The sequence below is a fragment of the Tripterygium wilfordii genome, chromosome 4 (genome assembly GCF_013401445.1).
Source record: "Tripterygium wilfordii isolate XIE 37 chromosome 4, ASM1340144v1, whole genome shotgun sequence".
Taxonomy (NCBI): domain Eukaryota; kingdom Viridiplantae; phylum Streptophyta; class Magnoliopsida; order Celastrales; family Celastraceae; genus Tripterygium; species Tripterygium wilfordii.
The window spans coordinates 7,101,600-7,128,973 of record NC_052235.1 but is presented as its reverse complement, the minus strand read 5'-3'; the positions used below and the strand labels follow the sequence as shown (position 1 = coordinate 7,128,973).

Sequence of the window (27,374 nt, the reverse complement as noted above, 5' to 3'; positions counted from 1 at the left end):
TATAATTATTTGACAAGGCAACGTAATAATATATATTGACCAGAAACTCCATTCCTAAACGACAAAGAAATAATAGTAGAATGAAAGGTGAAGGCTGAAAATGTAAACAATGAAAAAGCTAAAAAAAAAGGACGGTTGAATTAATAATGAAAAGACAATGTTCTAACTTTTGGCATTTATTTATGGTCTTCTAACCAACTCCACTTTTCATCCAATAAAATAACCGCTTCAAAGTCTTATCTCTCTCGTTCGTTCGTTCTTGTGACCAAAGACCATATAGATTGCCTTTCCTTTCCCATCTCTATCTCTCTCTCTATATATTTATATATATATATATATAAGGTCTTCAACCCAATCTCAACTCCCTTCCTCCTCCTCTTCTACTTTCTCTTCTCATGTCAAATCCAATCCAACCTCCTTCTTCTTTTTGTGTTGAACTTGAAACCAACAATAACAACAACAAACGTCGAAAACACAACCCACAAGAATCTCAATCTCAGCCTCTCGTTCCTGGCCTACCTGATCACATAGCACAACTCTGCCTCTCTCATGTCGACAACCCATCACTTCTTTTCTCTGTCTCTCAGTCATGGCGTCGTCTTCTCTACTCCCCTTCTTTCCCTCCCTTTCTCTCTATCTACACAATCTTCTCTTCAGCTTCAGAGACTGACGAATTCAATACGAATCCAATAAAATTTTTAGCCTTTGACCCGCTCTGTTCTAGGTGGTCCAATCTTCCTCCTCCGCCAACTGATCCGCAACTCCGTCTGCTCCTTCGCCACCCCGCTTTCATTTCCCGGAATTTCCCTATACAGTCCGTCTCCGCCGCCGGTCAGCTCATACTTCTTGCGGCCACTGACAGTACTTTTCTTCCTGCTCTGTCTCGCCCTCTCTGTTTCGACCCACAATCTCGATCTTGGACTTTTGGGCCTCCAATTGACACTCCACGCCGGTGGTGCGCCGCCGGAGTCAGCGGTGGCGGGGTTTATGTGGCGAGTGGAATGGGATCACACTTCTCCTACGATGTGGCCAGGTCAGTTGAAAAATGGAACTTGAATGCTAAGACATTCTCTCCAGGCGGTGGCGGATCCGCCAGAGCTAAGGCTAAGATGGGTGCGGATTGGAAGTGGGAGAAATTAAAGGCATTGAAAGATGGAAGATTTTGCAGGGACGCCATTGACGCTGTTGGGTGGAGAGGGAAGCTCTGTATGGGGACTTCTAACGGAAAAGAAGGGATTGTTTACGACATCGAGAAGGACACGTGGCAGGAGATGCCGGAAGGTATGGCTGCCGGTTGGAGGGGACCAGTGGCGGCGATGGATGAGGAAGTGATATATGTGGTGGAAGAGGCCAAAGGTGTGTTGAGAAAGTATGATCCAGAGAGAGACTATTGGGAGGAGGTGCTCGACTCCGAGAGGCTTAAAGGGGCAAGGCAAGTTAGTGCCAGTGGTGGAAGAGTTTGTGTTGTTTGTGGAGGTGGGAAGATTTTGGTGGTTGATGTGGTGGCGCCAGCGCCTGAGAGGGTCTGGGTGGTGGATACTCCGCCAGGTTTGGAGCCTGTCTCGGTCCATGTCTTGCCAAGGATAAGCGTGTCGGACCCGGAATGATTTTTTTTTTTATAAATATTTTTTTGGATGGTTGAGAGATACGTGTTCCAGTCAACAAAAAAGCCTCACCACAAAATTTGTTGATTCTATTAGGGCAAAAGTACATTTTTTTGTCCTAAAATTATGAGTTAGATTTCATATTTGTCCCAAATGTTCCAGAAGTTTCATTTATGTCCTTACCTTTAAAAGACGTACCATACTTCTGTCCAAAATATGGAGTTCCAGGCAAGATATTTTCCCCATGGTGATTTTTTGCACGCCCAGATTGGCTCTAATCCTTCCTATTCCTGGCGGAGTATTTTGGGGACTCAACTGTTATTATAGCGGTCTGTTCAATGGAGGATTGGGGATGATTCCTGTGTGAGGATGGGGCATGACCCGTGGCTTCCAAGGCCTATGCAATTTAAGGCCCATCTCTCCCCTCTCATAGAGCACAAAGGGGATTGTTGTATCTTGGCTCATTGATCCTAATTCTCACACGAGGAATGCCCAAAGGGTCCGGGACTTGTTCCTCCCCATGGATGCCAGTTTGATCTTCTCTATCCCTCTTAGTCCATTTCAGGCTAATGACAAGTTGATGTGGCATTGGGACTCTAAAGGACGCTTCTCAGTGAAGTCTACATACTATGTGGCATGAGCCCTTAAGGAGGAATCCTCAAGGCAAGGAAGCTCTTCTTCTGATGAGAATTCATTTTCGTGGTCCCGACTTTGGAATTTAAGGGCTTGCCCGTTTAGGGTGTTGGGGAGGGTTGGGTTCGTCCCGAACACCTCCCAACCCTTGACTGTTTGAGGCGTTCGGGACCGTTGGTACAAACACTTCCCAACCCAACACCCTCCAACCCAACACCTCCCAACACCCTAAACGGGCAAGCCCTAAAGCTGCCAAGTAAGGTTAAACATTTTTCTTGCGCGAGCGGCGAAACAAATTCTCCCTTCCTTAACTTCTCTATATCGTAGGAAAATCTCTCAAGATTCAGGTTGTTGCCTATGTGGACACCCCTACAAGGATATTTCCCATGCTCTGATCTATTGTGCTTCCGCTAGGGAGGTGTGGCAACTAGCTATGCCTAATAGCTTTTTAAGGTTGGGGTGCAAGCTAAATTTTGTAGACTAGTTGGTTGAGATTTTGTTGAGAAAGCCTGCAGAGGAGGCCTGCTTGTTTTTTGTTATTGCGTGGGTGATTTGGAACAATCGAAACAATTCCATTTTTAATCAAAATCGCAGGAGTGTTGCAGAGACATTTCTCTTTGTTCAATCTTATGTTCAAGAGATTGCTGATTTGGAAGTTGCAAGACCTAGGTCAACCCCTGTGGGTGCACCTCCCCCTCGTCGGAGGTGGATCCCTCCAGTTTTTGGAAGCCTGAAATTGAATGTTGATGGTGCCGTGTTTGTTGGTGTTCAATCTATTGGGGTGGGAGGGATTATTCGGGAGTAGAGCCTTTGTTTGCTGAAGCTATGGCTGTTTTGCGTGGGTTGCAACTCAGTTTTGAAGCTGGTTGTAGAGAGCTGGTAGTTGAACCAAACTCAGCTATTCTCATGAATGCTCTAAATTCTGAGGACTATGACTGCTCGTTCTTTGGCCACCTCATTGATGCTATTTGGATGGTGGTAAATTCCATGGGTGCTGTGAGTTTTTCTTCATGCTAATAGGGCTTGTAATTGTGTAGCTCAGACACTTGCTAGGAATGCTAGAGAGTTGGGCCCTATGAGTGTTTGGCTTGAAGAGTTTCCTCCCTGTATTGGCCCTTCTCTTCAAAAGGACTCTGTATCTGCTTCTTCTGTTTCTTAATATATTCTCTTGCTTATCAAAAAAAAAATGGAGGTAATATGAATCAAAACAGATATGAGCGTGAGCTTAATCTTGCTAAGCAGACCAAGGCGGCGGGTTGAGATCAGCTTGACCACAGCCATCTAGCGCCCCTCGCGCCAGTAAGACTGGCCAGGAGTTGCACCAAATATGGCATGATCGTAGCCGATCATCCTTGATGAAGTATGATTTGGTTTACGGAGAAAACTCTATCATGGGTAGTGAAACACTCCTTGGCCAATTCAAGACTACTTAAGACCAAAATGCTATGGGAAACCATTCTATTAGAGAAACCTGGTTCGTACTTTTCACCCATTTCAGTTGGCTTCTCATGGAAGGGTTTGAGGCCGCGGAAGCAAAGCGTGTGACCAATTATAGGCCAAGCACCACTTGCATCAGGAAGAGCTGTGGAGGTTTTGGTTTCTCGTCTGTTAAGATGGTAAAAGAAGCATCATAATAGCAGCACAAAGAGGGGAAGAGTATAGCTTCCATGAGATGTATAATAGAGGAGGTAAGCAATAATTGATTTTTCTGCTGAAGCAAGATGGTGCGCAGCCTCCACAGATACTACTATACCATATACATATAGTTAATGCGACTACTCATCTTGTTACGAGTATAAACATCTTTCTACCAAGTCTTTCACGTATTCCGGCTGGAACCAAAAACGCTACAGCTACGACAGAAAAGCAGAACAGGAAAGTAGGAAACACATCAAAGCAAATCAATCTCAAATAGAAGAATGAAAACTTCAATTTCATCAAAAGATTAGCATTGCAAAATCTAACTCATTCAGGACAAGATAAAAAACATAATTTACCACAAGTCCAACACCAATGTATCTCAAAACTATTAGAAACACTTTAAAAACTGGCACAAAAGGATAAAGTTCCATAAAGTAAACAAAGTAGAACCCAGTTGCATACACCGAGCCCTTTGGCCTTCTTACTTGGTCTTCTCCTCCTTCTCGGCTTCAGCAGCCTTCTTCAACCGAGCACCAAAATGGCGCACGTTTGTACGCTCCACTCGAAGCTTGTTGTATGCCTTGAAGGACTTCATCTCCTCGGTGATCTTCACAAGCTCCACGGACGGCTTTTCACGTAGAATAGGCATATAAGGGCCTTGCACTTGCGTAGCTGTTGCCAGTTCCTCAGGAGCAGAATCACCAGCCTAAGGTAAAAGCAAACATATAAATTTTGTATCAAACAATTGAAAACAGTGTAAGACAAAGGAACATGAACCATTCTGAATATACCTTGGACTTCTTAGCACGTCTTGGGAAGACCACCAACTTGGCCTTGTATGTCTTCAGCCTTTGAACATTAGCTTGAAGACCTTCAAGAGATCGGTTCTTGCGACGATGATCAACTGATATTCCTATGGTTGGGGCAAGCTTCTTTGGAATTCCAGCAGCCTAAAAGGGACAAGGGAGGAAGGGTTTAAAACTTCGAATCGAACCCTTTGTAGACAAAAAAAAAGGCAAAATTAAAAATAGTAAAATTGATATAAATGTAGGGGCCAACTTGGTCTTAGGCTCAAATCCAACCCAACAGCCCACAGCCCAAACAATTATCGGCATAAAGAATTGTAGGACAAAAGAGTGCACATGCCCAATTACGCTTCTATAACCCAAGGCCCAAATCTACATCCAAGAGACCTGGACCTGCAAAGATGAATCCAAGATACCATCAAACCCAGGTACTAACAGGCCCACGGGCTTCATTGGGCTCCGGTGCCAAGCCCATTACATCGAATAGACTTCACACTCTATAGCTCAAAGACCGAGCCCAACGATTGGCTGACTCTGAGATTGGTGGAAGACTTTCCTCAACCACCGGAGCCGCCCAACGGATCCCTCAATCTCTATAAATAGGACCTTAGGGAAGCATGGCAAAGCAGATCATCCAGTGCAAGGCCCTTATACGCATATTTTACATCATATACAGGTTTAGATTTTAAGTTCCACATGCAGAACGATAATTGTTTTCGTAGATGAATGAATTAGTTAACTGTACGAAGTGTCATAGCAAGATACTAGAAATGATTCATGCAAGGAACACAATCAAGCAATCAAAGCATGTGTAAAGAAAACAATGACCAGCGACTGTTATCATATGCATTGCTTTATAATCCTTAACATAAAGATAACCAGTGTACCTTGAGCTCCTCAAGAGAAAAACCTTTTCCAGCCCTCAGTTTCATATTATACTTCAATGTCTGACCATGAACAACGGGTCGAAGAGGTCCCGCTGTAGGCCGTGGAAAAATTTTCACAGCCTTCTTCTGCCGAGCTGTAATAATTTCACAAGGAAAATAAACCAGGAGAAATGACTATTAAAACTTTCTACTCCGCAATGTGCAAGTCCATGTGTATGACTATGAAGCATTGAAGAGCCGTCGTTCACATATTGGTCGCAAAATATCATACAACATGGCCAGAGTCAAAAGCAAAGCATGCACAAAACAATACATTAAGAGATAAAAGATATCTCACCAACGCGTCTTCTGGTTTTCCGAGCAGGTTGGTTGAACCATGTCTTCACATAGTTTTGCCAGTGCTTCTTGAAATGCCCATTAGGGATAACATTGTTATGTTTAACCATGACTTACCTGTAACACTAGAGCAATAATGAAATATTAAAATATCTTAGAGCTTTTTAAGACGCAAAATATCTCAGTCATTTTTAAGATGCAAATTGATTTGTACTCAACAACTTTAGCTAAGCACATAAAAAGATAAAAGTATGCACACAATATATTATGGATCACAATCCCTTATTATTTTTTCAAGTGACATTTACTAAGAGCACAAAACATTTATAGTGTACAAAAGACATAAAAAAGCAGAGTTGAAAAACACTCCAACCACATTCCCAATCATGTTAACAAAGGAATATAGATGGAATGGACATTCAGCTAGAAGATGAGTATTGTGGGGATCCCAATGGTATGACTTTCTATAACCCATAGAGAAAAGTTGACCCCACCATACCATCAAATATTAATCGATTTAATCTTTGGTTCTCACTTCTCACCGCATTTGAAGCGGAAAAAGACACCCCACAGAAAATTACTAAAGGTTGAATCTTCATAAATAGGAGAGAATACAAAGATAAGGGAATAGATGTAGATTAAAAGCGACAGTATACAACACTAAAAATCCCCTCTACCAATCTAATTATGGATTTTCTCCAGACAATTATTTAACGTACAAATGCCTAACCAACATGTCAGCTACAACATCTCTTCTTCACTTGTTTTATACGATACTTCTCATCAACCAAACAAAACCCATCCAAAAGATAGGCGGGCAGGCGGTAATCAAAGTATCAAACAAGTATAAGAAACGTTTCAATGTCACAACTCAGAAAAACAGAGAAAAGAGAAACAATCCCTATAATTTCTTCATTTTCACAGCAACCAAACTGAAATATATCAAGAAAGCAGCGAAACCTTACCGGCTCGGCCAACAGTTTCTGTCCCCCTTTCTCTAGCTCGCTCTGTCGCGGCTGTGCAGATACACGAGGAAGGATGCAGCGTAAGCATAAAACCCTAGATTTATAGATAACATGGGCCGTTACTGTTAAAGTGGACTTGGCCTATTTGTTGCTGGCTTATAACTCATCAGATGGGCTGGAAAAATTAGTTTGAACGCGACAACGCGTGGAGTCCTTCATCCGGCCCATTCAGTTGCTGGGTCATTGGGCCCATGGATGCAAAGTGGGTGTTTATTCGGTTCGGTCCAGTATCGGTTTATTGTAAAATTTCTGTTCGGGTTTCGGTCTAAAATAAAAAGAACAGAAATTTTGTAACAAACCAATACGAGACCGAATCAAAACCGGAAAAAGGAACCGAAATTCAAAAGCCGGTTTGATTCGGTTTCCCGATTACGGTTCGTTTATGACCATTCTACTTGTTAAGACTCAATTCTCCCACTTAGATTGGCACAAAGCCAATTAAATGGTTTATTTGGGTAAAACTCACTCTTACATATCATCTACGCCTTTTTATGGGTTTAAATGACTTGAGTTAATACTCAATTGCTCTTAGACCCATAAGAAACAAACCCGTGAAGATAATATGATGTATTCACCAAAACAAAAACAATAAACATTTTTTTTTTCCATTCCTAGAATTAGGGGTGTTCATGATCGGTTAGTGGATTTTTTGTCATAAATTTAGTCAACTGTTCGATTAGTTACTGTCTATTTGATCGTTTTTTTGATCACTCATCGTTAATATACATTTGACAATAAAATGAACAATTTTTTTTTTCATTCCAAAAATTAGGGAGGTTCATGGTCGGTTAGTCAATTTTTTGATATAAATTTAGACTACTGTTTGATCAGTTATTGACTATTTGATCGGTTTTTTCAATCAATCATCACTAATATACATTTGACAATAAAACCACCAAAGGTCGATTTGGGGATCGGTTATATTTGTCACTTTTTTTAGAATAACCCTACAAAATGACAAATCAATGGCTTTCATAGAAAACAAAATGTGAACACAGAAACCACTCCGGCCAAGGCAATTTAGTAAAAAAAACAAATTTTATATAATTTAAAATTAAAACAAAGTGCAAAAAGAAAAAGAGCAGAATGTCATTTCCGTAAATTACTTCAAATGTCGGGGGCATTTGTGTGGCGTGTCCATCATCTATAAATACCGGTTTCAACGACGCCACTATGCAGTAGTCTTGTCCAAGAAGAAAAGAAGAGAGGGAAGTCGAAGTCTAACGGAGCCGTTGCGGGTACCAAAAACGACGACGTACAAATTGAAGTGCGTTCGGGAATGTTCGGGGTCGGCGATGGCGACGTGATGGGGCGAATAACCATGATAGCCTCGTCTCTGTTGAGTGAACCACTAGAGTCGCTGCACGGGCACGGGGAGATGTCTCACTCGCCCTCGTTGTCGGTGGCGTCGCAGCAGCTGCAGTGGGGGCAGCAGGAGACACGCTATTTGATTGGGATTCGGGCAGAGCTGGAGAGCGACTTCAAGGCGGTGAAGCGGAACAAGGCGTTGTGGGAGATCGTGAGCAGTAAAATGAGGGAGAGAGGGTACCAGAGGACACCTGATCAGTGCAAATGCAAGTGGAAGAACCTCGTCAATCGCTACAAGGTATGTCTAGTGTATATATAATTACTGAATGTATCTATATCTCTCTGCTGTATGTGAATGTTTATGATCATTCCTTGTTTGTCTCTACAGGATGTATCAATAGGCCTGTTATTGAATATAAGATTGTGTATTTATGAACAAACAGTTCTTTGATTGCTGAAACTAATTGAGAGGAAATTTTGTGGGAAAGTATTTTTTTTTTTGTTTTTTGTTTTGGTAGAAGTTCGGCTCTTTGATTGTGCATCTCTTGTTTTTCACCCCTTTGTCTAGGATTTTGCCAGAAAGTATGAGAATTTACAGTTGTAAATTTGAATTGTGTCGAAGAATTTTGTTTTATTGAGTTTCACTAGAATGGTTTTTCATCCAATATTACGCCTATCTTTCATCTGTCTTTTGTGAAAAATGGGACAAAGGGGAGGAAATGTTGAGCTAGTGTTTTAGGAATATTATAGTGAAAATTAAGTTGCTATGGGGTTTTACAAGTCAGTAAGAAAAAAGTTTGTGACTTTACTAATGCTTGGATTAAGCAAATGCGAGTGTCTGGGGTTTTTTGGCACTGGTTTACACTAGCAAGCATAATGAGAATATAGGAACTAAGCACTATCTAATATCTTTACACAAAACTCTTTTCACTACAGCTCTCTAATAGAAACTGATTTATCAAAATTCAAGCTTCCAACAAATGGGCCCTATCCTCCTATACATTTCGTCATTAGGAATGCCTTGAGAAGGGTGCAGGAGAGGAAAATCTGCTCGTGTTCTTTAAATCATTGGAAGGTTGAGAAGTGAATTAACTAAGATTTCTTTCTTGACATATTTGTGGTAGAGGCAATGTATGCTTAGTCCTCACATTTTTTTGCTCAAGCTTCTTGTGAATTTTGTGTATAAATATTGCATGATGTGGAAAATTAATCTTCCCCATGCCTGGTTATTCCAGTTGTTTACTTTTTCACTCTAGCAATACTAGCTACCATCAATTTTACTTTTGACCTGCGATGCTTCCTTCACCAACCGCAGCAAAACCAAGGATTCCATGGCAGATTGGATTGAGCATGTGCTTTATTCCATTTCTTAGAGTTGTTTGAGACATTGATATCTAGTTTCTTGACTGCTGCTTTAGATATCTGGGTTGCTAACAGAATGCATTAAATTGACCTTCACTCGTGAACAGCTTTTTAATGCTTGTTTCTTTTCCACTTATGTAGAGTGTTAGAGCCTTTTCAATAAGTTTAACTTTGATGTTGCTATTGCATTTAAGGCATCCAGACCCAGCAGACTTTTTTCTGTTAATGTGCGTCTTTAATTACTTCACATGTATCTTTCTACTTAGTGGGTTAATTATTGGTTGGTTTTGCCTTTTCATTTGTGGTGGAATGACCTCATAATTATGTATAGGGGAAGGAGACATCAGACCCAGAAGAGGGACGACCATGCCCCTTTTTCGAGGAGTTGCATGCAGTTTTCACCCAAAGAGCCAAGAACATGCAGCAATCACTTAATGAACCCAAGGGAGGCTCTGTCCAGAAAAAGAAAAAATTGAAGGGAATGAGTGGAGATAGATACTCGTTTGAATTTTCAGAAGACGAAGATGAGGATGAAGATGACAGTGAAGAGGAGCCGATAAGAAGCATATCTCGGAAAAGGAAGGCAGAAAAAACTGTTACGGACAAGTCTACCAAAGCAACTGGTGCCTCTAAAGTAAGCAATAGTACCAATGGGGGTCTCCAGGAACTGCTGAAGAAATTTATGAACCAGCAACAGAACATGGAAGCAGAGTGGAGGGAGATAATGGAGAGGCGTGCCCTTGAGCGACAGTTGTTTGAGCAAGAATGGCGACAATCTATGGAGAAACTTGAGAGGGAGAGGTTAATGGTTGAGCAGGCTTGGAGGGAGAGGGAAGAACAGAGGAGGATAAGAGAAGAAGGCCGAGCTGAGCGGAGGGATGCCCTCTTGACTACCCTCTTGAACAAACTACTGCGTGAAAATAATCTATGATACTACAGATAGGTTTACAGGCTGTCACAATTTATTTGCTTCGGTTTGTTGTTGTGCTTCGCATGAATGGACTATGGAGTGAGTTTGATTTTGGCTTGTGAACATTGCTGGTACAGAAAAATTACATGTTTTTGGTCATAAGGGGAAACAAGAGAAAGCGGGAATAGAAGATAAGGCGTCAACGAGAAACTTATGAACAGTACCCTTTTAATTTGTAGCATAAGGAAAGGAACTTTTACATGGTAATTTGACACACGCAGAAAATCTGGAGCTATGCTATTCTTGTATTCAATAGTAGGAATCCATGTAATCTTGGATATGCAGCACTCAATGTAGATTTTGTTATTTGATGATGGTCTTATTTTCTGTACACATTGTTACCTTCGCGTTCTTTTCTATTTGCATATTTGCCGGCCTCAGCAGCCGTTTAGAGTTGAAGATGCCTTGCACTACAATACTCTTGACTACTGAATTGATCACCCAGATTTGCGAATGAATATGATTTATAATGTATTTTTCCTAAAACCCAAACAAAATATCACTATTATTCTTGATAATCAAATTTATGCATATAAATGTCTGCATTGTGTATGTTTTGAGCAGTATTTACGGAGGATGTTCGAAGTTTGTCACTTGAAAACATCCAAATCCTCGTGAACTTTTCATTCCAAAGACTTATGCCAGAGATGGAGTATTTTTACTTTCTCTTTTTTTCTCATAAACAGGTTAAGGAGTTTTTTCCGTACTAATATAAATTAAAAAATAAATACGTAAATATCATGTTTTACTTTTTTTTTTTTTATTATTGACATAGTTTTTTACAAATATTTACGTTATTATAACTAAATATGTTAATTGTGTAATTAGTTTTTTTAATTAAAGTGGTGGACTGGATTTGGTAAATTCCCACATGAGCATGACACAGCGTGTCGGACAGGTAAAGCCCAACAGAAGAACCGCAGGAAAGAAATCGTACAGTAAGAACTCAAGTATGTACTATTGAATCGATGACTGTCTCTTACACAGGCTTTCACGATAGATTCGTGGTTCTAGAACGGCAGGGGAGGGGCGGGGCAGCGTCGGTTGGCACGTGTGCAAAGTCTCACTCCTACGTGCGAGGCCACTTTTTCTCATTGGTTTGGTTGATGCCCCCTTCTTTAATTCCACAACTATTATTTCCACTCAACACACTCTCACTCCCTCTCTAACAATCAGTCAATCACCCCAAAAAATCCCACAATTTATTTTCTTACATTCTGTTTTATTTTTGTTTTTGTTGTTTTTCAATTATTATCTACTTTACAGCTCATTATCTGCATTTCTGCTTCACAGATCGAATCTGAAGAGGGTATGCCGATTTCCCTTCGTTTTTTTTTTTCCCCGTAATTTTTTGCAAAATCTGGAGTCTTTGGGGTTTTGGTGTTTTATTTCGGATAGTTGGAGATCCCATTGCTTTGAAGTTTGCGAATTTTTTCATTACTGGTTGAGGTTTCTATAGTAGCTAGTGATTTGAGCTGTAAATAGTAACAATCTAGAGAGCATTTGGGTTGGTTCAAACTTTTGGGTACTGTAATTGGATTGCTATGGGAAATTACATTTGATGTATTTCTTTGTAACAGATTCACTGATGTGATTTTAAGCATGCATTATGTTCCTTTTCTTTTGGGTGTATATTAGGCGCTGTAGTAGCTAAGCTGAGCGGGTAAGTGAGCGTTTCTTTTGAGTTTTGAAGTTTGTAGATGATATCATGCGTAATTTTCTTGTATGTGTTGTTTGGAGCAAACCTTGTTGGCTTGCTTTCCAATGGATTTTGTTTCATTTGTTGATATATGGTACCCTGTGTTCAAAGATCTAAATTGTTAAGTTATGTTTTTTCTATGTGCGGAAAGACATTAATTGCTATTTATATTGTTTAGGTCAAAAAGCTTATGAAGCTCATGCCACTTGTAGCTAGCAACATGAAATAAATTGAATTTCTCCATTTGTCACCTTAACCCTTTTTTTTAATAGAAAATGGGACCATAAGGATTTTTTAGTTGTTTTACATGAGGGATTCACCGGCTTTAATTAGATAATGCAAAATTTGTCTTCCATCATATATAAAAATGTACTTGGTGAGTCGAAAACTTGAAATCCCTATACCTAAAGGCAAAGAAACATGGTTGTGGAATGAGGATGTTAAAAAAACAATTAGGATTAAGAAAGAATGTTATAGGAAGTTACATAATGGTAGGAATGGAAATGGTTATGAAACATACAAAGTAACCAGTAAAGAAGCTAAGAAGATTATAGGAGTGACACGTCATAAAGCATATATTGAGTTATATAACAAGTTAGATGCAAAAGACGGAGAAAAAATATATTTATAAGCGAAACATTAGTAAAGATGTAGTTAATAGGATAAAAAGACAGGTGGATGAAGTGGAGGAGTGCATCCGGGGTTTTAAGTGACCAAAAGATTCCTTTAAGGTTCAAGGGGAAATTATGTAGGTCTACTATATGACCCACAATGTTGTATGGTTCTAAGTGTTGCGACTAAATGATACAAATTCAATAGGAGTTGAAGCAAGTATAATCCTAGATAGAAATGAATGGCGAAAACGAATACACATAGTGGATTTCTGTTTATTTTTCTCATATACTCATGTAGCCAACTCCAAACTTTTGGGACAAAGGCTCGGATGATGGTGATGATCGTATATAAAAATGTAATACATGCTCTCATGAAAAGCAAGCGTGGTGCATAAATTGTTGGTATATTTAACCAGGCATGCGTAGGAAAGTTGGGGGCTGGGCCGTGGAGGCTAGAGGTGACTGTTTGTGTGGTCATTGATTCTATTGAAAAATGTGATTGCAAAAGCAATCTCGTTGTGTTATTGGTGAACTTCATTTATTTGTTTATCTTCTGAGTAATGTTGAATAACTACATTTATGATGCACTCTTATTAGGAGGGGGAAGCTACATTTAATTGAATATTGTGTTATGGCATATCATGCTTGCGAACAGAAATTGGCAGCAAAACATAATGGTGCACTTGAACAAGCTCTTTATTTTGTTTTGATTTAGGGTTTGATGATGATGATGTTCTTGACTCAGTAATAGCTAATAACTCTGTCTTTCCTTCCAGGAAATCATGTTCTTTGTTAGTTTGGAGACAATAATGGTGTCATCAACCAGATAGATGTTGCAAGGGAACATTTTGGAGCTTGGTTTATCAAATGATTGGTAGAAAGTATATTATGATGAGCAGTGCCACTATGGGCATCTGTCTGTTGAAATGTGAAGGGCCTTGGCTTCTCTACATTCTATTGAGTTTTCTCCTAATAAACAATAGCACAGCTATCAGTCCTGATGGTATGGTGACAACTCTGGTTAATTATTGTTTTGTTCCCCTTAGGTTTCATTTGTTTTCTCCTTTTTCTAATGACAAAAGACAAGGAAAGAAAAACAAAGCACAACCTTCTTTATATCAGAAAAAAGGATCATTATGATTCTTTTAAGTTTTCTACATGACTTGAATGTCTATATGTCAAATTCTGGTGGAAGTTGCCATTCAACTACTCTTACTATAACTGTATAAGAATCGCTTGAGTCGTATCTCGGATTCATCACTTGTCAAGGAAGGTATCAAAGTCAGTTTTTACTATTTTGAGATGTACAAAAGAAAGACTGGACTAAAGAACACGAAGAGCATGTGGCCCAAATACAGCCCTAAGGAAATTATTTATATGAAACTGAAAGGATGTCTATTAAGTTCTATTTGTTCGTGAAACTTATCCATCGTTTTATTGTCTATTAATGTGAGGTAATCCATGGCTGGTTGTTTGCTTGCTAAATTCATGTCTTTGTCAAATGTATTAGGTTTCTTCTTCTTTTTTTCACATTATCCACATGTTTTGAGCAAGAACTATTAGCTTTCTCATAATATGTACATTGTGTGAATATGAAATCCCTTTTCTACTTTGTAGGTGAGGCACTTCTAAGCTTCAGGACGGCTATTCTCAGTTCAGATGGCATTCTGCCTTTATGGAGACCTGAGGATCCTGACCCATGTAAATGGAAGGGGGTGACATGCGATCCAAAGACAAAGAGAGTTATACAATTGTGAGTTCTTCAAATGATGTCGAACTTGGATTGGTTTGTTTCTTAAGCATACTTGCTGATTGCTTGCTATAATTTCTTTGAAGTTGTCTTAGTTGTATATATTATGTGGATGTCAATTTACGATATGTCTAATAGTAGTTCTGTGAGCGTTCATTATCCCTGTCAAACTAAACCAAATTAAATGCGCATCAAGACAATTATAAATTGGAAAGGCGAAAGGCAGGCTCTCTATAGTTTTCCCCATGATGATTGGGAAATTGTTCCATAAAAGAAAAAATGATGAGCGGGGAAAATGTTCTGTTTTGATTTAACATGGAAAGTCTTTTAGCATGTCTAGTTGAGAATCACTAGGATTCCAATGCACATCTTATATGCTTGATCTTGATTAGCATCTTCAGAATTCTGTACTTTCCTTGATGTATGTTTACGACGGTCAGGGGAACATATTCTATTTGTCGCATATTCTACATCTCTCAATTGGTCCAAGCATTAAAGCGCTAGATGGTATTCATGCATAAACCTTAATGAAGTTTACCTTTCATAGACATCAAATCGTATTCCCAAACAATTTGGAGTAGGTTATGTTACGTGTATTGGCAAGAAAAAACAGTTGAAATACACCTCATGTTTCCCTCAGATGGTAATGTGTTTGTTAATATAAGGCGAGGATTCATCAATAATATTTTAACTAGCAGACAAATTTCTTAGCCTTTTAGATTATTCATATGTTGTGCCTGAAAGCTGTATCTCTCAAGTAGCCAGTCGGAAGCCAAATAGAGGAGAAATTATCTAAATTTACTTCTAGCATAAACTTGCCTCTTATGAGCATAAGCATCAATGCCAAGAAATAAAATTAATGAATCTGTGACACTGTTAAATGAACAATAAAACTATAAAAGCATAGGATAATATGTTCCTGTTAGTACAGATAAAGCCAAATGAGGATGAGGTTTGCAATGTTTGCTTAAAATGGTAGGAGAAGAATTTGCTCTTGAAGGATATTGTTTTAATAATGCTCAACTGTAGTTGACTTTTTTTCTATTTTTTAACACGATGGTCTCTTTTGCTAGTTTCTAATGCTGGAAGCACATCTTGTTATACATGATGCTTATATGATGTATTGCACTTAGAAGTTAGAAAGTGAACATATGATAGCGCGATGGACAGTTATGTTGATTTTTTTTTCTTTCCTCTCTTATTTTTCATCCCTTAATTATGTTATTTTCTTTTGAATTACCTCCTTTTTCAGGAACCTGAGAAATCATAAATTGAGTGGATCCATATCACCTGACCTTGGAAAGCTTGAGCACTTGAAGATTTTGTAAGCGTTTCAGAAGATTCACTTTGAAATTTCATTGTATTCAGTTGATTTTTCCCTTCGATGATGTTACGTTTAATGCCATGTTTTCTAGGGCACTTCATAACAACAATTTCTATGGGACAATTCCTTCAGAATTGGGAAATTGCACACAGCTGGAGGCTATGTGAGTATATCAACAATCAAATTGTCTCGTCATTTTTTAAATTGAAATGATATAGTGATTGTGATAGAGTCACGCCCATACATGCTCAACACCCAAGGCCCAACCGACACCCACCCATATGGGCCGGCTGTACCCAAGGCCTCCCAGCCCATACTAGAAAACCTTGGGTACTAAGGGAGGTCCATACCTCCCCCCTATAAACAACACCTTAGCTCCCACATCTTCCGGTGTGGGACAATCCTATCAGATTGTTTCCGTTGATTGTTCTTGAACTTTACTATGAATGGATTTATCGAATCCTCTTTTTTTAATTTATAATTGATTCTAGAAATGTTATCATTGCTAGTCTCGTATCTTCCCCCTTTTTAGTTTTCCTTTATTTTGTGGGAAAAACTAATAAATGTGAATACACTATTGAAGACCGTGAGGTATTAAGATCTTCCTCAGCAAGTCAGAGATGACTTGGTATTACACTGTAAAACTGTGTTGAATATTTTGGCCCCAAAAATTGTTTGTCTAGTTGATAGTTGATATATCACTTTTAAATTCAGTTAGGGGGATTTCCAAGATGAAGGGTGACAGGAGAAAGAATGAACTGAACGGCTGCTGTTTAATGACTCTAAGTGATGCGGTGTTGTTATTTTCTCGATTTATGCATTTTTTAGTAGGCTTTCTGTCTTGTCTGTTTAGCCTTTGCGGATAAATTCTCAAAAATCTGCTTCTTTAAATATAAGCTGTCAAATTTGACATCTAAGTGGATAACTGTCTGTAGATTATCTATTGTTGCAAACACAGCTTGCTATTGTGTTTGCTGCTACTGCATTTAGATTAAGGTGTTCTTCAGTACCTATAGCGTTCATGCCCGGCTACTCCCATCCATTTCATACTTAAAAGGCTAGTGCCAATTTCTTGTACTTTCAAATTTGGCAAAGGCCAAATCATGGTTTGGTTTAGTTGTTTACACAAGTACTTGAGACCTTCCATATAAAAAATTACTTGAGACCTTCCAATAGAATTTCATAGTTAATCCTTTCCTGCTTGCACGTAATTCACGGATTGTGTTTACCAGTCCAATTTGAAGGACTCCTGGAGCTGTCGTCAACCTATGTGTGGTGACTTGTTTGAACTATTGTCTTTATTTCATTTTAAGGATGGTGCTGAAGAGCTCATCCTCTGTAGGTGTGTCATCATTTTTTTTGCATGTTTTCCTTGTGATGAACTGAAGGCAGTTTTTTAATATTTAATTTTCTCAGATACTTGCAGGGAAACTATTTAAGTGGATCGATTCCAAGTGAACTTGGGAACCTATCTGAGCTTCAATTTCTGTGAGTTAATTTTCTTGTGCTGTTCATCATTTTCGCTGTTGTCTTGATCAAACTTGTAAAACACCCATTCTTGGAAGATTATGGAAATTCGACTTCTTGAAGAAGAAAAAATAAATTGTTTTTTCTTCTTTCTTAAGCAAATCCAAGTATTTTTTAAGTATAAACCTCCTGTAGACACTTTTTTCTTTGTGACATGTAATCTTATCATATCTTTGTGGAAAGTTCTTTGTTGTCATATACTGTTTACAGATGTAAAAGTTGCCGTTCATTCACCATTTTCTACATTGAAATCCTAAATGTAGAGGTTGCTGAAAATGAGTATTCGAAAGAAGTACTAATATGGTTCCTTCTTTGTTCATCATTGAATTTGAAGTGTCTGTTTCGAGCGTCGTAATTTCTGTGTACAATGTGATCCCTATTGATGGTGATTTCATTGCACTCAAAACACTGAGCATCATTTCTTTCTACTTAGGTGCTACAATTTCCAATTTGTTTCCATCTTCAATCTAAGCTACATCATTTTGAGCGGTTATGTTATTCTTCATTGTCACATCTTAAATATTGGAGCCCACATTAGTCCTTTTTCACTTTGAATCGAGTATGCTTTTACGTTAGATTGATGGTCCATTGTCTGTTTATGGTGGGGCAAGCCATACTGTTTAAAACACATTTCTTTTTGTTTTGACGGAAATATGACTGGTATTCTATATCAATCTTTTTACTTCATTAGAATGTTAATTTTTAATTCATTTTGTTCGTAAGCATCTGAAAACTCCTTGGACTTGTCTGTCATGATGCTAGAGACATTTCAGGCAACTCTCTCAGTGGTTATATCCCTGGTTCACTTGGGAAGTTAGATAAACTCATTGCTTTGTAAGTACCTTTCTCCTTAAATTCAATGATGGGTGATTTATTAAATGGACCTCACAATATTAAATTGAATCTAATGTTAAATTTGTTTTTGAATATTTGATTTTGAAGTAATGTGTCGAACAATTTTCTTCTTGGTCTGATACCATCTGAGGGTGTTCTCACCAACTTTGCTGAAAGCTCGTAAGTATAACATGTACTTTTCATTTTGTTGAACCAATTTTGGGAGTTTTGGATTTCTTGGGTAGCTCAATATGTATAAGTGGTAGCCTCTTCTATTTGCTCAAGTTAAAACTTGAAAGGGTTCTAAGCTTCTAGAGTTGTATTTTGGTGGCACCCCCGTGATGTATATTTAATAAAATTCTTCTGTTTCTGTCCTGTAAAAGCGAAGTCTACTCCTATAGTAATATTGGCTGCAAAGCCAAAGGAAATAGTTGTGCTCGATTTAAAAGTTAAATCATTTTCTTGTAGCTTCTCTGGGAATCGTGATTTGTGTGGCAAGCAGATCAATATTAAGGCATGCAAAAATAATGGTGGAGGAAGTGGTCCAAGCTCAGACTCTCCATTAGGTTAGCTAAACTCATGAGGAATAAATGGTCTTATTTCTTTGATGTACTTATTTTGCACTGGCCTCTGGCTTTCTAGTCCTCTGTAATTACGGGATATTAAATAATTAGTTCTAATGGTTACCACTTTTGATTCAAAGTTTGTATTTCTGATTACAGTGTAGATGTCTCTCTTATGCTTTATGTCATCGACTTCTTAATTAGCATTTTTTCTTTACTAGCCCAAACCCAAGGAGGAAAAAAGAAATACTCCGGCCGTTTGTTTATTAGTGCTTCTGCGACTGTGGGAGCGCTTCTTTTGGTGGCACTTATGTGTTTCTGGGGATGCTTTCTTTATAAGAAATTTGGCAAAAATGATGGCAACAGTCTTGCTCTTGCAATGGATGTCAGTGGAGGTACTGTTTATTTTCTAGACAATTTTGTGGAAAATCTTTTGAAGTAGCCTTGACTTTTGTCAATGGTTTGATTGGCTCTTAAAATCCGACATCTAAATATGTGTAGTTGTGTTTCTTCAGGTGCATCAATTGTGATGTTTCATGGAGACTTACCTTATTCTTCAAAAGACATTATTAAAAAATTGGAGACTTTGAATAAGGAACACATAATTGGCTGTGGGGGTTTTGGAACAGTATACAAGCTTGCAATGGATGATGGCAATATATTTGCCCTGAAAAGAATTGTAAAGCTGAATGAGGGCTTTGATCGATTTTTTGAGAGGGAGCTTGAAATTCTTGGAAGCATCAAACATCGATACTTGGTGAACTTGAGAGGATATTGTAATTCCCCTTCTTCAAAATTATTAATTTATGATTTTCTATCTGGTGGTAGCCTTGATGAAGCTCTTCATGGTGAGATTTTTATTTCTTTTAAGTTATCATCTAATTTCAGAAATCAAATTACTGTTACCTAAATTGATTGCCTGTAATTATGGAGAAGTTATTTGCATGCTATAGTTTGTAAATAGATGTTCCAATAATCTGATTTATTTCTGAAGTTACTCTGTTAATTTTGAATTCATTAATTCTGTGACTGCTTCATTTATGAACATAAGTGAAAATGATAATGTATTCTGATGCTTACACAGAAAGATCAGAGCAATTGAACTGGGATGCACGCCTAAATATTATTATGGAAGCAGCAAAAGGGCTGGCTTACTTGCACCATGATTGTTCCCCTAGGATCATACACCTCGACATAAAATCAAGCAACATTTTGCTTGATGGAAATTTGGAGGCTCGAGTTTCAGACTTTGGACTAGCAAAACTGTTAGAAGATGAAGAATCTCACATCACAACCATTGTTGCTGGGACATTCGGTTATCTGGCTCCAGGTGAGCTGGATTTATTTTCGACTCTGTTAAATTTGGTAACCACTTTCATATATGGCTCTGATGGTTGTGTTTTGTTTTATCATACAAGAGTCTTCTTAATTCCTTACAAGGCAAAACTTTAGAGGCTGTCTTTTTGAAAAAGATAGAACAGTGAACAAACCATCACTATTCTGCTCCTTGATTCTTCTAATGGACTTCCTTGATGTATGGGATTTTTTGTTGAATTTCTTCACATCCCCGTACCATATTTCTTACACTCTTGGTGCTTTCTCATGCAATTTTGAGACCACACTCTTATGTACATTTAGCGTAAATAGGTACAAATGTGTTTTCAAGTTACTGCTCCATATTTATTTGTGCTGACTCTGTCGACAGAGTACATGCAAAGTGGTCGAGCAACTGAGAAGACTGATGTTTATAGTTTTGGGGTACTGGTGCTTGAAGTTTTGAGTGGAAAGCGACCTACTGATGCATCCTTCATTGAGAAGGGCCTTAACATTGTTGGCTGGGTACGTCTCTTTTATAGACATCTTTGAAATTTTTTGATGCTGTGCTTGCAACCTGGTAGTACCGTTTAGTTCCATTTGTGATTTTCCTTTACTTTTAATCCTCTTCCCTCCCCTTCTCTCAATTCTTCTTCTCCATAAACGTAGTCTCAGTTTGAGTTGTTCCTTGTCATTCCTTGAATGGTACCCCATATTCTACTTATTGATTTTTTTCTGTTTTGCAGTTAAATTTTCTAATTACAGAGAACAGGCAGCGGGAGATCGTTGATCCAAACTGTGAAGGTGTGCAGGTCAAAAGCTTGGATGCACTGCTCTCTGTTGCTATTCAGTGTGTTTCTTCGAGCCCAGAAGATCGGCCTACAATGCACAGGGTCGTCCAGTTACTTGAATCTGAGGTCGTGACTCCGTGCCCAAGTGACTTCTACGATTCTAATTCAGATCGAGAACTGTAAGATGGAAATGAAAGACTAGTTTGAGCTTACATTTATATCACTGCAGTGTAAAGCAGAAAAGTAATGGAAGCAGTGAAAAGGGTTTAAAATCTGCAGCAGTTTTACTTCCGTTCCATTCGTTCATTCGTTCTGCAGATTTAATGAAAATAAGAAGATGAAACATTTCATCACTTTCCATCTGACCTCAGTATGAGCAGTCTGAGTTAGTCACCTGCACGGTTCTGGGTTGCATTTCTTTACCAGTGTTGGCAAATTGCGTGGGTGCTTGCGTTCTCTCCTTCACATGAAATGAGTTCTGCACTCACATTAACTGTATATGAAATTTGTATAAGTTGAGAATATTTTGTCCTTCCAAGTGTTCTTGTTTTATGTCAATTTTGTAAAATATGATTCAATTTGACAATAATCAACAACTTCTTTACCATTGGGAGGAAAGTATTTCATCCTTTCTGCTGCTGATCAATGTTGGGTTTCTTCAACAAAGCTGTGCGTTAGTTCATATTACTTGTGTTCGCGCCAAGCGCAAAAAGTCTGAATCATTGAAGAGATATAGTGCTGTATCCAGTGTCTTGGACCAGGAACAGGTTTCTGCATGCTTGATATTAGCCACTTTATAGTCTGATGATACAGCATCAGGCAGTGGCTCCATGAGCTCACACCTTGCCAAAATTTCTGATGGAGCCTTGGCTTACCCTCTGTGAGCACTTCAGGCAATTTAACTGACGCATTTTCAAGGGCAGATGGAATAGCTCCTGGAATTACCTCCTGTTTGAAGGGAAGTGCTCTTGACGATTGTAGGCAGAATTCTATCCATTGGTGGATTAACGGAGATGGCCCTCTTACTCTCCCTCAAATTTGGTTTGTTCTGAATCTTGAGGCTGCTGGGACTGCCTACAAAGAGAAGACACCAAATATCTTCACCTGTTCCACTGACTACCTGATGAGGATCCGATTCCAGATGCAACGCCAAACCACTCCAATCTACCCAAAGTACTCCCAAGTCTCCAATACCAGAACAACCACTCCAAATGAGAGAGCAATAATCAAGAACAATGACTAAAAATATACATAAATTTGATTGAATAGAACTCGCACAAATAAGCGCTAATACAATCTCCATATCGAAACCAATAGTTGTGTTCCTCACTAGCCCATGTAGTTCAAAGCAAGAGTACAATGAACCAATGAAAATCTAAACAAGAACCTATAGTAAAGCTCAAGTCGCCCAAGAAAATCAAAGAAGAAGCACTTTGAACCCAAGTCATGCCTTATTTATACCAACTTAATTTGCCCTAAACATTGGTGGAACCAATCACGAATTGCCATGTGTCCAGCTCACTTCGTCTTCTACTCGCCTCAACACTTCAGTGCTTGGACCTGCCTCTTCCTTCATTCTTGGTGACGCCAAAGATATTCCTTCATTGGCCAAGTCAATTCCGCCTAAAGGAATCTTGGCGTTTGGCGCCATCAAGACCTTTCATTGATTCACCTTGCTAGCCAGGCTCATAGGTTCTTCTGATACGCTTTTCCTCATCACACCCAATGGCTCGGCTACTCGCCAATCGTGCCACTCACGCCCAGAGGCGCCTAACTACTCTAGGGTCAACCTTGGCATGGTCTCAAATCTCCTTGAAGAAGAGAGCGAGATACCCGTGCCTTAGTCCACTACGGTCAACATTCAAATTCCATATTTTCCTATTATTTTGGTAATCCTGCAACAACATTAGGCAATGATGATAGTGGTTTAGATTGTTTGTTACAACCCAAAACGTTGTAAAAGAAGACAACACACTAATTAATCAGAGGGAATAACTCGAAGGGCATTGTAATGCTGTAAGAGTAATGAAAGTGAACACCACATTAATCATAGAATATGTATAAGGAAAATTAATATTCATAAACAACTCACAATTTACTGCTCAAAAAGGAATTTACACTAGCTGAAGGCATGCCAATTGGTATACGGCAAGGAACTACATATACAGTTGGGCACTATGAGTCTTGTACAACTATGCATTAGATCACCAAGCTAAATTTCCAGTTCATGGTGATGAGCTTTCATCCACGAGCTTCCTTGCCGGCGCTATATCCTGCCTCACTACATAAGCAGAGGGAAACCATCCAGCGTTGCCCTTGAATTCTCCTTCGGACCATCCAGTAGCAGCCACCTTATGATATTAGCAACAGAAGTTTAGAATTTGAGTAAAAGGGGAGCAAGAGACAAGCACCAATCCGATAAGAAAATAATCTCTCATATTTGAATACCAGGGACAGCAATATACATCACATGGATTTATAATTCACAAGCAACAACAGAAGGACAAGTACACGAACATTTTAACATGCATAACCACCGTGCAACAATCTTATCCATAAATTTTTAACAAAAGCATAGAAGTTCATATAAAGGACAAATTTATTTATCAGGAAATGGTCATTATTTGGGTAATGCATATGCAGTAGCAGCAGAAGGAAGCACCTGTCGAACCACAACATAATCATCCACTGAAAGACTTAACTCCCCTTCTGTCTGAGCATCGAACGGGTGTACAACCTGCAAGGCAGAGAGTTACAGTCACAACAAGCACAACAATAGCTATGCGTTTTGAGGTGACAATTATAAAAATGATACAAACAATGTTAATGATGCCCACAAATGTTTCAGTGGAAAGATACTTCCAAGGATCACGATCTACGGTACCAATATCCAACAACATTAAAGTAAGACTGGCGTCAGTGCAGTAAAATATCTTGAAATGATAACTTACTTTTGCAATAAAATAAGTACTAGGTTGATTAATATGTGCCGGCTCATCAGGTTGATTAATATGTGCTGGATCATCAGGTTCATTTGAAATTACATCCTGATGTGCAGTTGGGGTATTCACATCTTTTTGTGCAGACACTAACACTGATGAGGACTGTATGCTTTGCTCCTCCAGGCTCATCTAGCCGCAACAACAAAAACAAATAAATAAATAAATACACAAATGAACACACAAACTTTTACTGCAAATACGGACCTACTATGCACGTTGCATACCTCATCATATAGCTTATCTAACAAAGTCAGAACATGTTGATGATAAGATCTCTCAGCATCTACCTGCAAAGTGATTTCGTTAGGTGCATGTGCAAAAAAGACCCACCTAATCTCAACAAGAAGCACAGGTTCACAGATCACAAACAACACTCAGTATTCGTCATCATAATTTTCTGTAATACGATGAAATCTCAATTTCATCCTCCACTCATTGAAGTGTATAAAAATTTGAGGTCCAAGGAAGAAGCCCCTTTATCGTAAAGGTACATCAAAATTAGTTCAAAGTTCAATCTTTTTATGCTAATTTTAAAATAAAAAAAAAACAAAAAATAAAACACTAATGACATATAAAAGCATACATGCAAAGTATATAGATTAAAATACCATAGCAAAAAGACGCTCAAAAGTTGTCTGCTGCTGCTGATCTTCAACAGACAACATGGCATCAGTTGTTTCTCTTCCAAGTGCTTTCATGGTAGATTTAAGCTCAGTCAACCTTTCTTCAGCATTTCGAAGCTTCAGGCAGCTCTCTGGAGTTACATCTGATTCCTTAGTCTTTGACCGGCGCCTCAACACCTCCGCTGCCTGATGAGAAAATGCACACTAAGAATCCAGTCTGTTTCTAACAATATCATGAAAACCCAGGTGAACATCAGAGATTACCTGTGCTTCAACCTCTTGGCGGAGTCTATCATAACGATGGACTAAATGTCGAGCATCCTCCAGAGGAGCTCCTGTTATTAATGCCCGTAGTGGCTCAGAAACCTAAATGTCAAGGATCTGCGACGCCATTAGACTCACAAAAGGGGAAAAATGACGAACCTTTCAAATATAAATAAAGGCTTAAAACACAAAATTGCTGTTTCTTGATTATATATATTCTTTCTCTTACTAAATGAAAGGCGAAAGCAAACCATGCATGGGGTCAAATGTACATCAATAACAATTTCTTCTACTTTTGTTTATTCAAATTTACCCATTCACTGAAATAACTGATCTATTGGTGTATATTCAGCCAAAAGAGCAAACATTAACAGATGTGACCCATAAAAGGATGCTATGACAAATCTCACAAAAGAATCTCAAGAAAAATATACCTGATCTCTTAGGATCCCGAGTAAAGTTTCCCTCTCATTTTCCATCAAACCATGCGAGGTACCGAAGTCAAGTGTAGTTCTTGCAATGCAGTTATCACTGTTTAGGTTCTCGGCTCCATATTTGCAACAATCTTCAGCCAACTTCCTTGCTATAATTGTTTAGGAGAAATCCCATGTGTCAGCCTTTAAATAAACTTGGAAAACAATCCTAGATGGTCAGGTCAAGTTCAGTTCACATAAAAACAAGTTAGGTTAGGGACCCCTTGACCTGAGGCTACCCTTTCCATTTATTTGGAACATGTTTGAGTGACCTTAACAGGACAACTGTATCGTTGTTTGATTCGACAGCTTCAGAATAAGCAGGTTTTTAATTGGTTGGAGAAAATGCACCCATAATAATTTACATTTTTTTTTTGGGGGGGGGGGGGGGGGTTGGTAAGTACTATTGGGTTTTTCCAAATGGAAAACAAATTCAACATAGGAGAGAGACGTACCTATATCCATTTTTTTTGCACTTATAGAAATGTAGCCTTCAATACCACGAACAATATTCCTCTGAAAATGCTGTGCAACATACATACTTCAAGATTTTGCCCAACTTAAAGCACAATCAAAGTATTAGTTGTTATCACATTAATTTAGATTTGTCGTATTAAATGAGCCACTATAGTATAGTATGCAAGTCAATTAGATGACAATGGCTTGATTGATTTACCTTAGCTGCTCTTGTGGAATTGTATAGAGTTTGAAGCTGTTGGTGGCACTGAAGTTCAGCTTCATCAACTGCAGAGGCTTCACTACTAAAATGTCCAAGATGTTTCAATAGTGCCTGAAAAATGTGTGATAGTATTAGGTCACTCAAAACGACAAATGTTTAGCTCTCCCTGGCGCTCGATTGAGGCTATCAGCTGTTTTGTTTTGCTCGTTTAAAGATGGTGCAAAAGAAGAGAATCTCTCCTGTGTATGTTTAACCAGTTGGATCCTATTTTTAGAAATTTCTGTTTCTGATCTTGAACATCATGTTGTAGGATTACTTTGTACTCAAGTGCATTGTGCATTGCATAGCGTATCATATACAAAAATAGTAGACAAGTGGTTTGATATTCTTGCCAATTTGTCTCATACACAGTTCCAATCTTTTGGGAACCCTAAAACACAGCAATTTACCGACTAAACCCCTGAATTTACAAGCTTAATTCCTTGAGCCCCTCAGCCCAAAATACCCATACCCAGAATAATCTAACCGTCTAATCGTTACCACACCCCATAAATTCGCAGCTATCAATAAGAATCTGAAAACATGATCAAATCAATAAGACACCAAATTCTAGAAAGAAGAAACGGATTTATAGCTTACTTGCTGTTGCTTGGCAACCTGTTCTCTAAATCTGCTTGCTTGCTTCCTTATGGCCTCCATCTATTGAGTGTATTATCCTCTGATACCCCTATTTTGGTCTGAGGCTTCAATCGTTGGGACACTTGAATTCAGTGGCCAAAGATAGCAACTTTGGTCTCCGTTGAAGAGGACGAGGATTACGCCTGCAACACCTAAAAAGGCTAGATCTTTCCTATTCTAGTCTCCCTGTTTTCCACCTGACGGGTAAAGACAACCCAAAAAGGAGTGACTCTGACTGTGTGTATTGGAGACTAGAGAGAGTAACTGCGGAAAGGAAAGGAAAGGAAAGGAGAAACCGTCGTATGTAAAAGAAAAGGCGTTTTCCGTAGTGGGGTTTGACAGGCACATGAGCTTTCGGTTGGCGGTCGGAATACTGGTCCCACATATTTCCCCAAGTCAAATATCTACGGCTGTAACGCAGCCACGTCAATTGTTCTTTTATTAAAAAACATAATTTATTGATGTATTTCCCCTTGTTCTGATCAGCTAAATCTAACGAATGACACAATCCACCAGTCTCATCTCAATCCCTTCTGTGTAGATGGTCTATTTGCTCTTGCTTTTCTTATTATTCAAACTATGCGGGCTTGATGTATCCACGGTTCTCATCAATGGCTTCCTCTAGTATCAACAGAACCCGGTTGAAAAATCTCTCACTTCAGAAAGG

The 27,374-nt window shown here is 38.8% G+C and overlaps 5 protein-coding genes across 15 annotated transcripts; 3 read left to right on the top strand and 2 right to left on the bottom strand.

Annotated features, from left to right (window-relative positions):
* The first annotated feature begins 364 nt into the window (after positions 1–364).
* On the top strand, positions 365–1,749 carry LOC119996503 (F-box/kelch-repeat protein SKIP25-like). Its single transcript, XM_038843161.1, has one exon. It carries the CDS (start codon positions 396–398, stop codon positions 1,605–1,607), a length of 1,212 nt encoding a protein of 403 aa, XP_038699089.1. The 5' UTR covers positions 365–395; the 3' UTR covers positions 1,608–1,749.
* Positions 1,750–4,144: 2,395 nt separating this feature from the next.
* Positions 4,145–7,008, bottom strand: LOC119995975 (60S ribosomal protein L13-1-like). Of its 2 annotated transcripts, none has more exons than XM_038842459.1 (5): positions 6,873–7,008; positions 5,909–6,032; positions 5,572–5,705; positions 4,670–4,828; positions 4,145–4,584 (listed from the first exon to the last, which is right to left on the bottom strand). In XM_038842459.1, the coding sequence occupies exons 2-5, from the start codon at positions 6,015–6,017 to the stop codon at positions 4,360–4,362; spliced, it is 627 nt and encodes a 208-aa protein (XP_038698387.1). In that variant the 5' UTR covers positions 6,018–6,032; positions 6,873–7,008; the 3' UTR covers positions 4,145–4,359. The 2 variants fall into 2 exon arrangements, with proteins under 2 accessions (XP_038698387.1, XP_038698388.1); XM_038842460.1 differs by having other exon boundaries at positions 5,909–6,024; positions 6,873–6,994.
* A 1,113-nt stretch (positions 7,009–8,121) lies between these two features.
* Positions 8,122–10,971, top strand: LOC119995988 (trihelix transcription factor GT-3b-like). Its single transcript, XM_038842472.1, has 2 exons — positions 8,122–8,538; positions 9,934–10,971. Exons 1-2 carry the CDS (start codon positions 8,212–8,214, stop codon positions 10,531–10,533), a joined length of 927 nt encoding a protein of 308 aa, XP_038698400.1. The 5' UTR covers positions 8,122–8,211; the 3' UTR covers positions 10,534–10,971.
* A 543-nt stretch (positions 10,972–11,514) lies between these two features.
* LOC119997305 (LRR receptor-like serine/threonine-protein kinase FEI 2) lies at positions 11,515–21,606 on the top strand. Of its 9 annotated transcripts, XM_038844222.1 has the most exons (17): positions 11,518–11,674; positions 11,839–11,881; positions 12,153–12,235; positions 13,483–13,556; positions 13,662–13,888; positions 14,503–14,638; positions 15,888–15,959; positions 16,051–16,122; positions 17,376–17,447; positions 18,249–18,320; positions 18,429–18,500; positions 18,789–18,886; positions 19,105–19,278; positions 19,399–19,731; positions 19,968–20,213; positions 20,589–20,722; positions 20,944–21,606. In XM_038844222.1, the coding sequence occupies exons 5-17, from the start codon at positions 13,753–13,755 to the stop codon at positions 21,169–21,171; spliced, it is 1,845 nt and encodes a 614-aa protein (XP_038700150.1). In that variant the 5' UTR covers positions 11,518–11,674; positions 11,839–11,881; positions 12,153–12,235; positions 13,483–13,556; positions 13,662–13,752; the 3' UTR covers positions 21,172–21,606. The 9 variants fall into 9 exon arrangements, with proteins under 9 accessions (XP_038700149.1, XP_038700155.1, XP_038700150.1 ...); XM_038844221.1 differs by lacking the exon at positions 12,153–12,235 and having other exon boundaries at positions 11,515–11,669; XM_038844220.1 differs by lacking the exon at positions 12,153–12,235.
* Positions 21,607–23,016: 1,410 nt separating this feature from the next.
* LOC119996779 (SH3 domain-containing protein 1-like) lies at positions 23,017–26,992 on the bottom strand. Of its 2 annotated transcripts, none has more exons than XM_038843572.1 (10): positions 26,669–26,992; positions 26,027–26,140; positions 25,806–25,875; positions 25,312–25,460; positions 24,878–24,979; positions 24,599–24,799; positions 24,215–24,277; positions 23,940–24,119; positions 23,651–23,725; positions 23,017–23,339 (listed from the first exon to the last, which is right to left on the bottom strand). In XM_038843572.1, exons 1-10 carry the CDS (start codon positions 26,726–26,728, stop codon positions 23,214–23,216), a joined length of 1,140 nt encoding a protein of 379 aa, XP_038699500.1. In that variant the 5' UTR covers positions 26,729–26,992; the 3' UTR covers positions 23,017–23,213. The 2 variants fall into 2 exon arrangements, with proteins under 2 accessions (XP_038699500.1, XP_038699501.1); XM_038843573.1 differs by having other exon boundaries at positions 25,806–25,909; positions 26,669–26,684.
* Between the last annotated feature and the right edge of the window lie 382 nt (positions 26,993–27,374).

Bases quoted from the DNA above. Each gene is read 5' to 3' on its own strand.
- LOC119995975 (XM_038842459.1), bottom strand. From the start codon at position 6,017: ATGGTTAAACATAACAATGTTATCCCTAATGGGCATTTCAAGAAGCAC. The intron at 5,706-5,908 runs GTGAGATATCTT...AAATTATTACAG, and splicing joins GAAAACCAGAAGACGCGTTG to CTCGGCAGAAGAAGGCTGTG. The intron at 4,829-5,571 runs GTACACTGGTTA...TGTCCCTTTTAG, and splicing joins TTTCTCTTGAGGAGCTCAAG to GCTGCTGGAATTCCAAAGAA.
- LOC119996779 (XM_038843572.1), bottom strand. From the start codon at position 26,728: ATGGAGGCCATAAGGAAGCAAGCAAGCAGATTTAGAGAACAGGTTGCC. The intron at 24,980-25,311 runs GTATATTTTTCT...CTTGACATTTAG, and splicing joins TCGGGATCCTAAGAGATCAG to GTTTCTGAGCCACTACGGGC. The intron at 23,340-23,650 runs GTGCTTCCTTCT...TAATATCATAAG, and splicing joins ATTATGTTGTGGTTCGACAG to GTGGCTGCTACTGGATGGTC.
- LOC119996503 (XM_038843161.1), top strand. From the start codon at position 396: ATGTCAAATCCAATCCAACCTCCTTCTTCTTTTTGTGTTGAACTTGAA.
- LOC119995988 (XM_038842472.1), top strand. From the start codon at position 8,212: ATGTTCGGGGTCGGCGATGGCGACGTGATGGGGCGAATAACCATGATA. The intron at 8,539-9,933 runs GTATGTCTAGTG...AATTATGTATAG, and splicing joins ACCTCGTCAATCGCTACAAG to GGGAAGGAGACATCAGACCC.
- LOC119997305 (XM_038844227.1), top strand. From the start codon at position 13,753: ATGATTGGTAGAAAGTATATTATGATGAGCAGTGCCACTATGGGCATC. The intron at 13,889-14,502 runs GTATGGTGACAA...TCTACTTTGTAG, and splicing joins CACAGCTATCAGTCCTGATG to GTGAGGCACTTCTAAGCTTC. The intron at 19,732-19,967 runs GTGAGATTTTTA...ATGCTTACACAG, and splicing joins CCTTGATGAAGCTCTTCATG to AAAGATCAGAGCAATTGAAC.